Below are 16006 nucleotides of genomic sequence, written 5' to 3' on the forward strand. Positions count from 1 at the left end.
TGTGGAGTTATTCAAGAATATGGGCTGTGCAGTCACACCTTGCTGTAATCTACATCCATCTGCAGATCCTGACTTCCTCTTAAAGAATTACACATGTAAACATTGTAAGATCACCTCTGCTGCCTCCATCACGTATGAATCCAACAACTGCCCCTCATCCCCATGGCATGACTTCTGAACTGCTAAAGAGTGATTGCATATGGCATGTAGTGATGAATTACTGACATCACAGATGAGATGAATCCTGCTTTGTTTTATCCATGCTGTGCCTAAGGCAGCATACAGCTATGCGATGCCTCAATAGGTATCGAGGTTCTTGAGCAGACAGATTTTTTACTAGGCTGATGCATCCAAGGGCATCACAGCTCCCAGTTCAAAAATCATTGTTCACTAGTTTGCAGCCTGTTTCTGGTGACACGCAGTGAGTGGGCAATTTTCCATGTACACTGTGGACCCAATCACATTATTAATGCTCCATTTAAGGATCAGCCTGACTAGCGTGAGTACACTACATTGTCATCAATTTGTATTAACTCACTGTTTAGCTGACCTCATGCAGAACTGCAATGTGCTGCATCACCTCGTCCTTCTCCAGCATCCAAGCCAGGGTGCTTTCCTGCTGCTCTTCACTTCAGCTCTGGGGAAGGAAAGGAGCATGGTAGAAGCCATACATAGAAGCCATATGCAGGTGACAAGTGACATTACTTCAGCTTAAGAATTACTTTCCTTTCTCTGATAGCAAAAGGTATCAGCATAAGAATTGGAATATCCCTTATATGCTGCAAGTTGTGCACTGTCATACTTAAGAAAATTGGAGTCAGGATTTCTCCTAGCCCTTACATTTAGATTTTGAAGACTGGAAGCAGAAAAGCAGTTTCAGAGGCAGGCGCTGCTGTGAAACACCTTTCTCTTAGCTGTCCAAATAACCACCACAAACCTTTAGGTCTTCAAGACATGCTGCAAGGTCCAGTTCCTCAGCTAGTGTTTGTCTCCATGCGAATAGGCTTTTTTCCCCTGTTTGTGGCACTGCAGGAGATGCTTTGTTATGCTGCAGAATATATCTAATGGCGTGTTATTAGATTTTCAGTCACATTTCTAGCCATAGGATCAGTCATCATAAACCCAGCACAAAGGACTACAAAAGGACAGTAAAGCCACAAAGTAATTTGTTTGAATTAAATTTTAAAAACACTAAAAAAAGGATTTCTGAATTTTGTTTGACACTGCCTCTGTTGTAAACAAAGCAAAGCAAAATACTGCACAGAAGCAAATCACCTTAGCCCTAGATACTCATTTTTTGTTAAAGGCCAGCTTCCTTCTTTGGTACAGCAAATTTATGAGGAGACATATATATGACAGAGGCTACAGCAGTATCACAGGTCACAGCTAAAAACATTTTCCTCACTCCCTGACACAAAGGAAGTAGTTTGCAAGTGTTTATAGGGCATATCTAGAATCCTCCAATCTCCTTGGATTTTTCCTTTAGTTTATATGTGTTACAGACAAAGACCTCATTGAGCATGTGATTTATGTATCCACGTGCAAATTATAAACACTGTGCTCAAATCAGATGTGGTTACTTGTAATGCTTCACTATTAAAATAAAGCTTATTTTCAAGGCTAACTCCCCGTAATAACTTGGAATGTACATACATACAGATGTATATCATTATGAAAAATAAAATTTCCAGGTAAAAGTGAATAGAAGAGAGATGAATGATCACAAATTTGTTTTTACATGGTTAGGATACACAAATCTAGAAGTAAATATTTGGAACTGATTTTGCCTGTCAAAGTAGTTGATCAGGACTTCCTGAGGATGTGTAATACTTAAGAATGTATAAATAGACTTATGTATGCATGCTCAGTTTGTATTCAGCAATCTTATTAATTAGAAAGACAGACTTAGATACCACTTGCTTTTAAATTGCTTTGTCTTTCATACTAAAGATAATAAGTTTCACAAAGCAACATTAAAATAGAAAGAGCCCAACACAAACCAAAACTAAAAATACACTGCATGCAAAAATAGCTTTTGCCATTTTTGTAGAAAAGGCCAGCCTTCACTCTGCTGCAAAGCCGGCGGTTACAACAGATTTTAGGGATGGATTTGAAACCAGTGGACAATAGGGCAGTAATGAGAACTATGACATTCAGGGCAGCCTGGGCTTTCTGAAAAGCAGCAGTGCAGTGGGAGCACTATCAGCTCTGTGTCCCAGAAAACAATGAATTGCAGCGAGGACATGGCTGAAAGAGAGTGACAAGAGAGCTAAAGGGGCAAACAAAGGAGTCAGTCAGTGAAAGAGAGAAGGGATTTTAACTAAAAAGCAAGGGAGGATATTCTTACTGTCTCAGTACTTCGGGCTGCTAGTGGCATAAAGGTCATTCACACTTCAAGAGATTAAATACAGTTAATAAAAATAGCTAGCCGTCAACATATAAAATGAACAGATTTCCAACCACTTTATCTGGAAGGATAAAACCTGTTTTAGTAACTCTTTTGTGCAGATGGACAAATTAAAAGGGCAATCTTCAGCTAGCCTGAACAGCACCTGTCTCAGGGCACTGAGTCAGAGGAGACGCAGGCTTCCAAGCAGCAGCTCACCAGGTCCAAGTAGGGCAGTAAGCAGGGAACAAGTAGAACAAAGCAGATTTAGGAACTTTTATGGAATTCGGGCAATCTGACTATGGTCCAAAGAGCTTAAGGGTCTTTTCCTAGATCACACAATAGCACATTGGCAAAGTGCTAGCACCCTGGCTTCCAGCCAGAAGCGCTGTCCTCCATCCGGCTGCGTAAGTGAACAGAAGAGGGAGTGCTCAACTGAAGGAATTTTTTGCCTCAAGCTTCCAAGCTAGGCTTGATAGCTAAAACAATTGAAAACATTTACAATAAAATGAAAACAATACGTAATTGTATTGTTTTCCAGCTATTCTGGTGCCAAGAAACGGCTTTGGTCAGGAAACCAGTTGTAAATTTGACAAGGAAGAAACAGAGATAAGTAGGACTGCTTACTTGCCAAGAGAGACTCCCTAAATTTAACTGTCTTGAACTTTGTGAAGGAAGAGGAGGCCTTCAGCCCAGTTCAGCCCTGCTCTAAATTAAAACCCAATAAAGTCAAGGTGACACCTATGATATGGTGCGTCGCCACTTAAATCAAGAATCCATAATATGACGTAAGAGCCAGATATAGCTGATAATATAGCAATTCTAAGTCCAGGTGTATACGTATACTGAATGTATATGAATACTGAATGATATTACTTCCAATGGTGACAACAATGCAAATGTCTCTATTTAATGCCAATTAGGCAAGGAGCTTTTGGAAATCCTGACTAGCATCTAATACTATCCTGAGCGAAACGTGGATGCTCATGGCTTAACTCACGCGTACCAGCAAGGTATGGGAGTAAGATATGAAACCCTCAAGAGCAGCTCATATGACAGCAATGGTTTCAGCATCTCAACTACAAAAACAAACAAAAAAACCCCAAACACAAAAAAACCCCATGTTCTGCTGCATTTTTCTGGGCAATAAAATAAACAACAAGAAAGAAAATGGGGGAGCTGAGGTTTGATTGAAAGAGCAGTCAGGTGAGAGGACTGCAGGGCACGATCTGATAATTACTGAGTGCCTGGAAGAAAGGGGCTTCAGAGGAAGCGAGGTGAAAGATTTTGAAGTGGAAAGGGTGGAAAGGTGAAGGGCATGTTGTCAAGAGATGGGACAAAGGATGGATGGACCAAGAACAGGAATTACAGATTATGAAGGAACTGTTTGAATGCTGTAAACACCAGGGAGGGAAAAGAATTGTTTAGGGTGGTTCAGTGATATTTCTAGGAGTGATGGGATGCAGATAAGCAAGTGGAAAATTATTAAACAGGAAACGTTTCCTGACAGTGAAGGCTAATAGACAGTGGAAAAGTCTCCTAAGGGAAGTAGCAGGAGCCGCTCAGACAATTAAAACTAGACTAGACAACATACCTTAGGGCATAATCATGCCCAAGACCACATACAACCGACTGGATGTGAGAAGTCTCTTTCCTTCTTGCTTCAGAAATAAAGCCATAAAGCCCAGGGGGAAAAAAGGACCATTGTAAATGCAAGGTCCCTATACGTAGGGAGGAATCACACCGGACTCAAATAAAATCCAAATGCAAATTTTCCTTGTAAGTGACACAGGCTATGGCAGTTTGATTCTTCCTGAACAGTATCTACACAAAAGATCCTGTTCTCTAATGTTACATTACTGCCAACAACAAAAAAAATCTAGTTCACAATAAACATTAATTCATTGTTTGCTCAGGCATTCTGCAATGTTTAATTAGCTCATTGTTTAAGGTTTAACAGCTTTAAGGACCTTTTCTTATGAACTGCTGAATTTATATCCTGTTCTACTTCACTGATACCATCCAACTTTCTAAACCACAACTGTGATAAGTACTGGATGGAAGAACACTAACCCTTTGTTAGTTTGTAGACATCAGGAATTTTGCAGAAAGCTTGCAAAAATTAGGCGCTAATTATTTGGTGTACTTGCATTCAATAGAAGGAGGGAAGGATACTCATGAGTGCTGGATGTAAGGCAGCAGTAGCCACCTGAGAGCTGGATTTTTTTTTAATTTTAATTTTTTAAACTTTTTCTCCCCATCATCTTGATGTGCAGGCTGAAAGATTTTTAGTGTGCTCATGTGTCAATCTATGAAGACATGATTGAAACCCACAAGCTTATTTGAAAGAACCTGCCAAACACCTATCAGCTGGTAAAAAGTCAGTGATTGCTTTGTTTGAGAAGGGTTGGACTCAGACTCAGCAATGAAAGGCTCCATAACCCTCTTCCATTTCACTCCTCTGGTAGAGAGACGCTGTATCAGGACCACTGACAATATGATTTGGTGATATTTACCTTCCCTCAGTGTTTCCTGTGGTCATCTTTGATTTTCGTGGTTCTATGGTCATGGTCTGAAAGCTCCACAACATGGGACCCGATGAACAATGAACTTACTGCACTTACTCCTAATTGTGAATCATATTGACTGTAAAATTTGATTTGCACTACAGTCATGCTTTGATGTCTAAGTCACGATCACACTCCCATTGTGCAAGGCACTGTACAAACCCAGAACAGTAGACCTTGTTCCAAGGATTTACGGTAAACAGACCGGAATACCTCAACCGACCTTGATTTCTCACCTGACAGCTTTCCTCTCTGGTTTAACTCACATCCCAAAGAGTTTGAGACCAAACCTTTGCAGGTAACTATCCTCTCACGCCACATAGATGCTACCACCCTTAAAGGTTTGTGTCCAGGTTATTCCCGCATGCAGCATTTTCTCTTCTGAAGGTTCATGCACATATAACTTGCAAAGAAAGACCACTCCCAAGCACAGGGTGCTGGTGCAGCCATTATTAAAGCATATACTGACCACTGGGCGAGAGCAGTTGCCAAAAATATGTCTGCAGTCATTCATCCATGCAAACACTAACACGTATGAAACATAATCAAGCATTGTGAAGATTGGCTTACCTGGTATTTGCTAGGCATTTATTGATTAAAATATCGATTAAGGCACTTGGTGACATTCTGTGCTTGGAACTCCTGGTTCTGCTGTTTCCCAGTGGAGATGGGAAATCGCTCAGCGCTGCTGGAGGTCTGGCCGCTGTCTTGTGTACACAGGCCTGAAAAAATGCAACAATCAGTTTTAAAAATGGCAGGTCCTAAAGCTAAGGTTTGTGAATGTTTAGAAGTGTGTCAAAAGAAAACTTTGTTGAAATAATTTTTTTTATAATTATAAAATATTAGTGGAACAACAACGAAGAAATCACTACAGTTCTTACAATAAAAATGTAGCAACAGTGTTTACTTTTCTTCTCAATATTACTAAACATTTGCTAAACCAGAAAGCGAGTCAACATTATTTATAGTTTTCAGCATGAATTTAATTTTTGTGAGAGATGAACTAAAATACTAGCATTTTTTCAAGATTATATTAACTGCCACAAGCTCATCCAAGTCTCCCTCTGTTGTTATAGCTAGCCACATTTTATATCAAGGTTCTATTTATAACTTATTCTAAATACTTAATAGATGGGTGGTATTGTTATGCTACTGATATGAAGATAAAGGTGTTAAAAGCTGTTATAAGCCTTCCAGCAGATGTATTATAAAATATCACAAATTATGGCAATTAGCAATCTGATGACAGAACTCCTCCATAATAATCCCTAAAAATTGATTAGCCATTTGTTAAAATGTCTATAATTTACTAATCATAGGCAAGCAGAAACTATAGTATTAATCATGATTATAAGAGATTTTGAATTGTTATTGATTGAAGTTAAATAGCCAAAGATAACTATTCCTGTTAAAGTCCATTTAAACTTTATAACTGTCATAAACAGCCATTGAAGCACGCTGCGATAAACAAAATAGTGCTTACTTTCCTGACTGGATCCACACACACTTAAGTTAAATCAGCTCTCTGCCTCTGAATTTCACGTTTCTTCTGGCAATGAAAAAGTAAGAGTAAGACGTTCTATTGAAAAATTTTTCAACCATCTGTGTGGGATCACAGCTGAGTTAGAATAAAAGATTCTTCACGTCTTTCAGGAAATGAGATCCTTCATTTCTTAAAATCCCTTACTGCACCAAGTAATCTTTAAAATAGTTCCTGGAACAGAGTGAGATAAGTCATATTGCGTAAGTGAATTTACAAGTATATGAAAGGATGGCAAGTACAGAACTGATGAAAGGAAATTTATTTTAACACTACATATATTCAGATGTGGAATTTTGCCTCAAGAAGTCCCTGAAGCCAAAGTTCCAAAACCAAGTTATTTAGAACTGCAACCCAACCAGAGTTCTACCATTTCATGCTAGCACAGTTTTTTGGAAGGAATATTAACAGGTATAAACTGATTCATTCAAGACCAGGAGGAGATCTAGAGAGAGACAGAGCTGCTTACTGCAGGATTTTTATGCTCTCTTCTGAATTATTTGATATTAGAACCCAGCTAGACTCGCTGGATGGTGTGTTCCACACTTTACAGCCAAAGCACTCACCTATTACCAGCCTCTGTTGTTTATATATTTAAGAAATGAAACATCTTACTCTAATAAAATCGGGCAGACAAAACCAAGAAGTTGTCAAAACTGTGTGTCCAGTTATCACTCTCTGAGGATCACAAGTTGTGAATCCATTTCACATCTGCTTTTCGGGAGGACAATTTGTACAGCTTTTCGTTCATATAATTTTCAATATCTGATTTTTTTTTTTTTTTTAGTTGGAGGCCATTGGTGCTATCAGTCACAGAAGCATGAGCAGCCACACTGTAAAGGTACTGCTAAACAATGCATTTTTCCAGTCACATTAGTGTTTGGATTCTTCTGTTTTGCAAAGGGCCTTTTTATAGAAATAATGCAAACATTCACACAACTCAGCATTTAATGCTGCACGATCATGTTAAATGCAAACATAAGTGTTAAACAGGATACCTAAAGAAGGGTATTTTGAAGATACCAGTGTTTGTTCTAACTCTTCATTTTGTTTCAACCAAGGATAATGCTACAAATCTAAAAATACCTCTAAATGTGCTCCAGAGGTAATCATCCCAGCAAGCTGGGTATAGAGAGCTATTTAAATTTTTAAGGACAGTTTTGAAAAAATCCTAATGTTCTACCTACAGCTGCACCTTTTGTTTTACCAGCAGTATCCACCTAGGCTGCCTGCTCCCTTGCTCATCCCTGTGTCCTGCCCAGCCCCCCCTGGAACTGACTGTGCTGGGAATGGCATTTCACACCCCGCCCCACCACCATCACCACCACACTTTCTTTCCAAGTTTCTATAGTTTCTATAGTTCAGCCAACCTCAGTGGTAGTTCACTTTCTATTTTACAGCCATTTACATGTGCATATTTTCCTATTAAGCTTAACAGAACATTCTTGACACATATTTTTAAAACTACAAAAAATGATATGCTGAGAAAGTTCCTGTATTAAATTCCAACACCCAAAGACCTTTTCTTCAAAGATGTCTCCAATTTCCCAAACAAGAATCTGTTGACTGTTCGGTGGTTTGGTTTTCTCAAGGATTTGCAGTCTACAGAAAAAAAAAATTTTCTTCGTCCTTAAATAGATCCTCGACAATGGTATCTAACAGATGTCACCTGCAAAGGAAACAAACAGTCACCTATCAATATTGTCACCAAAAACGTCATTTATGACAAGAGCCTTAAGCCACTGAATTTTGAAGGATATGATGTGAAGGGATCTTCGAAATGGAACATAGAAAATAATGGACACACAGGCAAGTACTGTCAAATTATTACTGTTATTATGGGATTTACCTGTGCCTTCATTTGGAACCATGCATTTGCTTCCTCCATGTCCTAGGCAAGGTGTTAGATATCACTACTGCCACTTAAAAGCAAGCAAGCGAAAATAAGATAGCACCCCTATATTTCAGAAGCAAAACTGAACCAAGGTCTTCTGGCAACATTGTGGGAATTATCTAGTTTTTGAATCCTGGACATGGTCCTTGAGTGTCTCGGCAGAAATTGGTTCTGTGCATATGCAGAAGCAGGACTTGAGATGTCTAGGGAACCTCTAGGACTAGGGGGCAGGTGAGTATAGGGGTTTAAGACAACAGTTTTGGCAGAGGTGTATAACTTCTGCTGAATGCTCCCATACCCTTCATTTCTGGGCTTGCCCTTCCTGACTCTTGCTTCTGCACAAAGAAGAATTCTGCTGAAGAAGAACATCATCTGGGAAAGTCATTCAACCAGTGGCTTGCAGTGTGCGTCTTACTAGTTCTTTAAATAATGAGCTGAAGTCGTCTTAGATTTCAACCTGTTTTCTCTGCATGCAGATGTAATCTAATGTGAGCTTGTTGATCAGCCGCTTACTGATTCAGTAAACAGTGAATCAGTGAATAGCAATTTAGCACTGTTTCACTTCCTCCACTTTCCTTCACTAAAAGCAATACTAATGATGACGTTTCAACAATATTATGCTAAATTACTTCAACTTTAAAAATAAATCTTGTCCTTTTTTTTTTTTTAATTATCTATAGGTGTTCTAAAAATCTTAGATGGATTGTTTTAACTGCCAAATCCCTAAAATGGAAAGTTGCAAGTGGCAAATATTTTCCTATCTTAAAATGGAAAGGTAGGAAGGTAGACAGCTGGCTCAATTTTCACAGCCAGAGATTCTAGTTTAAAATGTCACTATTTGACAGACCATAAGAAAAAGACAGGTTTTGACTTTTCACTAGTATATGGGTTAATGACTTTCTCATTACAGAATTATATTCTAGAATCTCCATATTACAGTCGCTGTGCATAGAAATATCTTTTACACACAAATTAATATTCATAAGGATTGGTGAGAATTTTCATCTTTCCCAGACACGTAAAAAGATTAGGTTTTTAATCTGGGCTTTTAAAATTTCTTCTTTCTGAGGGCAAGCAATTCCTGTGCTACAATGAGTACACTGGAACTGTTATTGCTTAAATTACAGCTGCAATTAGAAGCCCTACATGAGATTAGACTGTCATTATGTTCGATGATGTGCAGATAGCAAAGGTCAGGATCTCAAAGGTCCTACAATCTAAATAAACAAAGCCAACAAAGATATGTTACTCATCCATTTACAGATAAAAAGGCAAAGTAATTAAATGACTCACACAAGCTTCCAGTTCATTTGGAATTTAGAACAGAAATGAAATCTCTGGGGCTTCAATCCAGGTCAAAACAATCTTTCCTATGGAAAGAAAAGTATTGTGCTTAATGTAGAGGTCTTAATAAGTAAATTTTAAAAATATATCCCAAATGTCTCAAGCACAGGAAGTTATGGTGATTTATAGCTAGAAAAATATCTTCTAAGAAAATTTTGTTTTCAACAGATCAAGCATCACATTAAATAATGACTTAGATGCTTAGGCTTAAGTTGCAACAGTACTCTAAATTAAAACAGAACATCTTTAAACCCTGCCTAAAACAAATGTTACAGTGCAGACAATAGGGGATAAAAATGATGCTTAAAAACCACATACACTCTGATCCAGTTTACTTTTAAGAATACTTTGATAGAGGGTGTTCTCTTAGACAAAAAATGGAGGAATATAGGGTCTTCTGAAAGGTATAAGTAGCTCTGACTCCTGGGGTTATAATGGCAGTGAACAAATCCCTACAAATCCCCTCAGTGCAATCAAGGAAAGACTATTGTTTTCTTCAAAATGCAATAAACGGATGATACTCCAAAGGATATACCAATGGATGCCATAAAAGTCTATAAAACCCCTACCCCAGAACAATCCAAAGTAGTGCTCTGTCCTTTTCTGTCCTGGGTAGCTCAGCTCTCCAGCAAGTGAAGCTCTACACAAGTCATTCAAGTTCACAGAGCAAATCCTACGTAGAAATGGGAACAGACGCTCCAAGTGCTGTACCATAGCGGGATGCCCGAATGCTGTTGCATATTACTGGGAAGTGGGCTATGATATTTCTCCCTCTCATCTCAGATTAATCTCAGCTAACATTTTGTAAGAGTTCAGCTTCTGTAGAGTTGAACTTCTGGAACACTTGGTTTGAAAAACCAAGCTAGAACTTCAGGATAAATTTGAAGCTCAAGAACATGCACCTCTCTACTCTCAAATACTATAAATGTATGGTCTGATTTTTTTTTTAAACTACTTATTTGTTTTCCCCAGTCAAAGTAATATTAAGCACATCCCCTAAAATTGGAGGTGGCGGTCTGGGAAGAAAATACAAGGCGGTAGAATTTCATTTGCACTGGGGAGTCCAAGGTGTGCAGCAATACCTTCCCGGGTCAGAGCACAGCATAGATGGAGAAAAACAGGCCATGGAGGTAGGTGAGACTGTTTGTGGATTATGGCTTTTACTCAAGAACTCTGGCTTTTTAAGATACGGTTGCACAAAAACTACTGGCTAGTTCTCCTATGAAACCCCAACAGTGGAAATAAAGAACCGAGGACACGTTGCTCACTAAACAGAGCACGCAGGAAAACAGACTAGTTTTGCATAGCAAAGGCACAGGACAGACAACAAATCTGGAGTTATATAGCCTTTGGGAGGAGACACATTTCAAAGTCTATACAGTCTGATTACACTCTCACACTGCTTATTCAGATTATATATTAATTTCTGGGACTGCAACCATGAATCAACCTACGAAACTGTAAAAAATATTCTCTCCAAGGCAAGACAAATCTCCAGCGCTGATACACATGGATTGGTGGAAGGAAACCACCCCCCTTTCAAACCATGACGTAAAAATCTGCCTGTTCCGCTGCACAGGCTGAAAATTGAGGGTTGCAGCAGTCCACAGAGCACTTCACCTTCTGGGGAGATGTATGAAATGATACCATTGTTGATGAATGAAGTTTCAAATGACAGTCCACTTATTGCATAGTTCCTGCCTCAGGGCAAGGGCCTCGAGCTGTCTGTCCCCAGCCTGTGAGCAGCAAAGCAGCTCCAGCCCCGCTGCAGCGTAGGTGCAGAGAAGCAGCCGGGCTGCACTTACAGCAACGAACTGTAGAGGAAAATGGACAAATAATTGGCCTTGACTATTGTGTTACAGCTTCATATTGTCCACATAAGAGAAGATGTTTCGGATATAACAGAAGCGAAGAAAAATGCAGATGGTGTGGCCGTGTTAGCATTCTTTATAAAGGTAGGCAGGCAAATTTTTAATTGCCTATCTCAAATCTACCAGCAATTTGGCTGAGGGATCGATTGTGTTAATGTTACAGTAGTCCAAGACCTAAGCCTGCCTGTCTTCTGCAAGCATTCAGTGCCACTTAGTTCTCTTACCCTTTTCTATATTCTGCTTGCTGTTATCTTTTAGCCTTGTGGTTCTTTTCTGGTTTATTCACAACTAATTTAAAGCAACCAGTTGTTGAGAAATGCGTGATTTGGAATCAAAATATTTCCATTTCAGGTTGAAGAAGAAAATAAAAACTATGCAAGTCTAATAAATGAATTACAGAATATTAAATACAAAGGTAAGACACATGTGTTGGTCAAAATGCAACACATATTTATTTCGAGCACATATACTGCCAGGCAGTTCATGGTCCAATCCTGTTCTAATTACAGTAGAGATTGTTACTTGAAAGTCAAAGCCAAAAGATAAAGGTTAGTTTGTCAAGCACTCAGAGCATGGCAGGTGGGAGAACATCTAGTGCTCCATATTTGCAGTGAAGAAACCCCCCAGCACCAGAATGAGTATTCCTGCTTCTGCAGGAGGAAGCAAAGCGCGAAGAAACACGTGCAGAGCGTTAACACGAGAGGTGTGTGTGACTCGTGCCCTGCGGGACGCTGCGGCTGGCAGGGGCTTTCCCGAGCAGCGCAGCGCGGCTGCCCCGGGCGGGGGGAAAGTTGCGTGGGGACGAGGCTTTACATAGCCACGAGCAGCAGCCGCTTTTGAAGACAAGTGTGAACAAATCCTGCAGCCGCGCTTGTTACAAGCGCTATTTCCACATGGTTTGTCTAGGGCAAACAGCACAGATGGAGCCTTTGCCACTGAGTTCTCTTCTCCCACCTGAAGAAGACCTTGGAAGGTACTATCGGTATGAGGGCTCCCTCACCACTCCCGACTGCCACGAGGGTGTCATCTGGACAGTATTTGAGAAGCCAATTGAACTCAGTATTTCTCAGGTAAGTCGCAGAGGGGTAGCCTGAAAGGGCTGCTTACGGTTATTTTGTCCCTCTGCCTGCCTGCTGGCTCCCACAGTTTAACACAGACTTGTTACAAGCTGCCCCGCTGCTGTGTTCCCATGGCACACACACACGTGCTTGGCATTGCCTAAACACGGTCCCTAGTGCCAGGTTTTCGACCCTATTAAATCATCTCTCAAAAAATGGCAGGAAAGGGGAAGGAAGGGGAAATGACGAAAAGAAAGCCAAACAAACCCCCAGGTAAACACCTAGCTCAGCGCTTAGTCAGCAGCACTTCCACTGCCGTCATCTGCTCACCCCCAAATTTCACCGCTTTTCTCCTATTGTCGTAAGTATCAGGATACCAGAACAGAACACTTCGAAATGCAAACTTTGAGTCTATCAGCATCAGCTTTAAACAACCCATTTTTGTCCTATAGAGAGGAACAGGAGACTGAATCATGACTGCCTCGAAAATACAGATTGTTCAGCTGACAGAGGACATGATCAAAAAATCCGGATGTCCTGGAGTTGGCTCTCAGCAATGCTACTAGCCAGCACAGCCTGGCCGAGAGCCAGCATCTGTATTTTAGTTCCTTACCTGCAGGGTACTCATGATCACTTCAGTCACAGGGCAGTGCTCAGCCACACACAAGTCAGCATAGCACAGTACACAAGACTGAGCATCCGCTTGCTCTGGGCCAGCTTCTTGCTGAAGCAGTTAGAAATTTGAAGCGAAGAAAGAAATCCTAGTCCTCTCACTTTGTGTCACTGTGACGTGATGGACAAGGACAGGACTGTGTGCGTCAAGAGGACTGGTGTAACCAGGTCCTTGAGCCGGACAAAGCATTTGGCTCACACAGAAAGGAAGTCCCCATGATTTCCAAGGCTAAAAGAAGTCATCTGTTGGTGACCTCTGGCAGCAGCCTCCATCACATTGTTTCCTGCAAGATTTAATGCATCCATACAGTTCAAAACAATGCCACAGAGTAAGGCACTGCAGATTTATAATATCACAATTTCCAGTGTTCCATGGAAAAAGGATTTAATGATCTATTTTTTTCTTCAATGTCTGCAGATTTCTCAATTTTCAACAGTCCACTTTGATGGGAAGAACTCAACTTACATGGTTGAAAATTTCCGGCCTGTTCAGTTTCTGTACGAACGAAAGGTGTACTGGTCCAGTGCCAGCATCCTCCTGCCTACAGCTAAGGTTTTAATGTTGGTCCTGATGCTTACGTACATCCTGACTTCTCTTTTCCAATGAACACTTCTCACCTCATTCAAGGTTCTGGGCTTGCTGGAGTTTTTTTTTGTTGTTGCTGTTGTTGGTTCTTTGTATCAAGTAGTCTCTCTAACTACCAACTCATGAATCATATCTCAATACAGAATTTAACCTTGTCCTCCTCCAGACACTAACCAAGGACTTCTGTTGCTGCTCTTATATAAAATGAAGCTCAATGCACTAAATCACAAGAATTCAAAGGAACTGTAAGATAAAGCTATGAAGATTCAAATTTAAAAAAAAAACACTTAAAGAAAACATTAGGATGGATTATCTGCAAGCCTGTAGTTTTAACACAACACTGGAAGGACACTCTACAAGCTATACGGAGGACCTTCAAGAGGAATCTGTTCTTAAGTGCCTAAGAAGGGTATTTTTTGGAGTATGTTTACATTCAACACTGCAAATCAGGAAGACAGTAACACGTGGAGTAATTCTTGTCATCCCTACATTGTCCTACATGAAGGTACAATACAAAGAAAAAATGCTCACACACAATTGAGCAACATCTGGGTCATCCTATCTAGTGAAGGATATGTGACAAATTTCATCTGCACTAACACAATTTTCCCCCCTTCTTCCTTCAGAATATCTAAAGTTAATTTTTAGATAAGGATACTGGATTCCTTTCATCTAATTTACTGATTCTGGATTTCAGGTTTCTCTGTTAAGCCTATTTATTTATCGTAGTATGGAATCCTGCTCTGGGATGCCCATGGCCGATATGATGTGCAAGAAAGAAAAAGGGAAGCTCACCCACATGTACCGGTTGCACATCTATGGAAATTCCCTCTCTTTGGAGGGCTGCATTTGAAGCATGAGACTTTGATGATCCTTTACAGTTTTCATTTGCCTAACAAAATAGGACGGCTCAAGAAATGGCTCTTTCCAGTATCACATTATAGAATTTTTAAAATGTCAGTTTGAACATTTCAGTGTGAACATTTCATTTTTTTTGTTTGTTTTTTGTATAATAACATACCTGCAATATTCACATATAGTTAAGATTCATAGTTTTTCCAAGAAGATTGTGATTTTTCTTCAGATCTTACCCAATTACTTACAGAAAAGCTCAATATATTGGGAAATGGAATTTCCTTATATTATTCCAGTTCTCTCTGTGAAGACAGACATAACAGTTTTCTTCGGCTATTGCCATATAACATGTTACAGCTTATTTTAGAATTTTAGATTTTGGCCACACCAAAATAGGATTTCATATTAGCAGACTTGTATTTTTTTTTTTCTTTAGGGCAATGTTTGCAGAGATAACTTTATGCTACAACTACATGGCCATTTTCAGGAAAATCATGGCAGTGAGACTAACCACAGCTCACCAAAGGGGAAAAAGTAGGGTGAAAAATTATTTTCGTATTTAACAATCAATAATATAAGCTTAAAAAAACCACATCGGAAAGCAAATTCACCTTTTTAAGTTTAGAGGAATGATTAAGACTTTAACTGTATTTTTAGCTAACTGAAAAACTTTTGAGAAGCAAACATGAATGGAAGATTAAAGCTGAACAGAGACCTATATTTTCATTGCCTTGAGTTTTTATTTCTTTCACCCTTGCTGAAGGGGAATCCACAAAACACTTATTCAGAAAAGGAACGTGACTTTTTTTTCCCCTGTTTTCTTCACAACGTTTAGGCTTGGGTTTGCATTTTTTGGGGGGCACGGAGGGAAAGATCTGCAGTGCATTGGGACGTTTCTGATGTCAGCAGGTTTCTGGAGATTTTACTTCAACGTGGGTCATCTAGGTGTTATCTGCACATAGCAAAATTGCTTTGAGTACGGCACCTTGCTCAGCAGAGCTGGTGCACACACCCAGCCCACCAGGTAGAGGACAGGCAGATTTCTTACAATGAAGGAAAGGGTACCATGGATTTACCCCGTACAACTTCTCTGTACAAACACTTGGCTAGTTAGTTAACCAGAATAAACAGTTGCCTACTTACCCTTCTGTTGAACATCTCTGTGTTAGCTATGTCCATTACATCTCTCAACATCCCACAAATAGAGAACGCATCAAGAAATTAAGAGGAAAG

The 16006-nt window shown here is 39.8% G+C and overlaps 1 protein-coding gene across 1 annotated transcript in view; it reads left to right on the forward strand.

Annotated features, from left to right (window-relative positions):
• The window catches only part of CA4 (carbonic anhydrase IV), a 19066-nt gene extending 5127 nt beyond the window's left edge, over positions 1–13939 (forward strand). Inside the window, exons 2-8 of the mRNA XM_009586216.1 lie at positions 7281–7334; positions 8132–8302; positions 10704–10861; positions 11594–11686; positions 11954–12017; positions 12509–12672; positions 13751–13939. Of these exons, the coding sequence (XP_009584511.1) occupies positions 7281–7334; positions 8132–8302; positions 10704–10861; positions 11594–11686; positions 11954–12017; positions 12509–12672; positions 13751–13939 (893 nt within the window). The remainder of the gene's footprint in view (positions 1–7280; positions 7335–8131; positions 8303–10703; positions 10862–11593; positions 11687–11953; positions 12018–12508; positions 12673–13750) is intronic.
• Positions 13940–16006: the final 2067 nt, after the last annotated feature.

The sequence above is a fragment of the Fulmarus glacialis genome, unplaced genomic scaffold (genome assembly GCF_000690835.1).
Source record: "Fulmarus glacialis isolate BGI_N327 unplaced genomic scaffold, ASM69083v1 scaffold33169, whole genome shotgun sequence".
Taxonomy (NCBI): Eukaryota; Metazoa; Chordata; class Aves; order Procellariiformes; family Procellariidae; genus Fulmarus; species Fulmarus glacialis.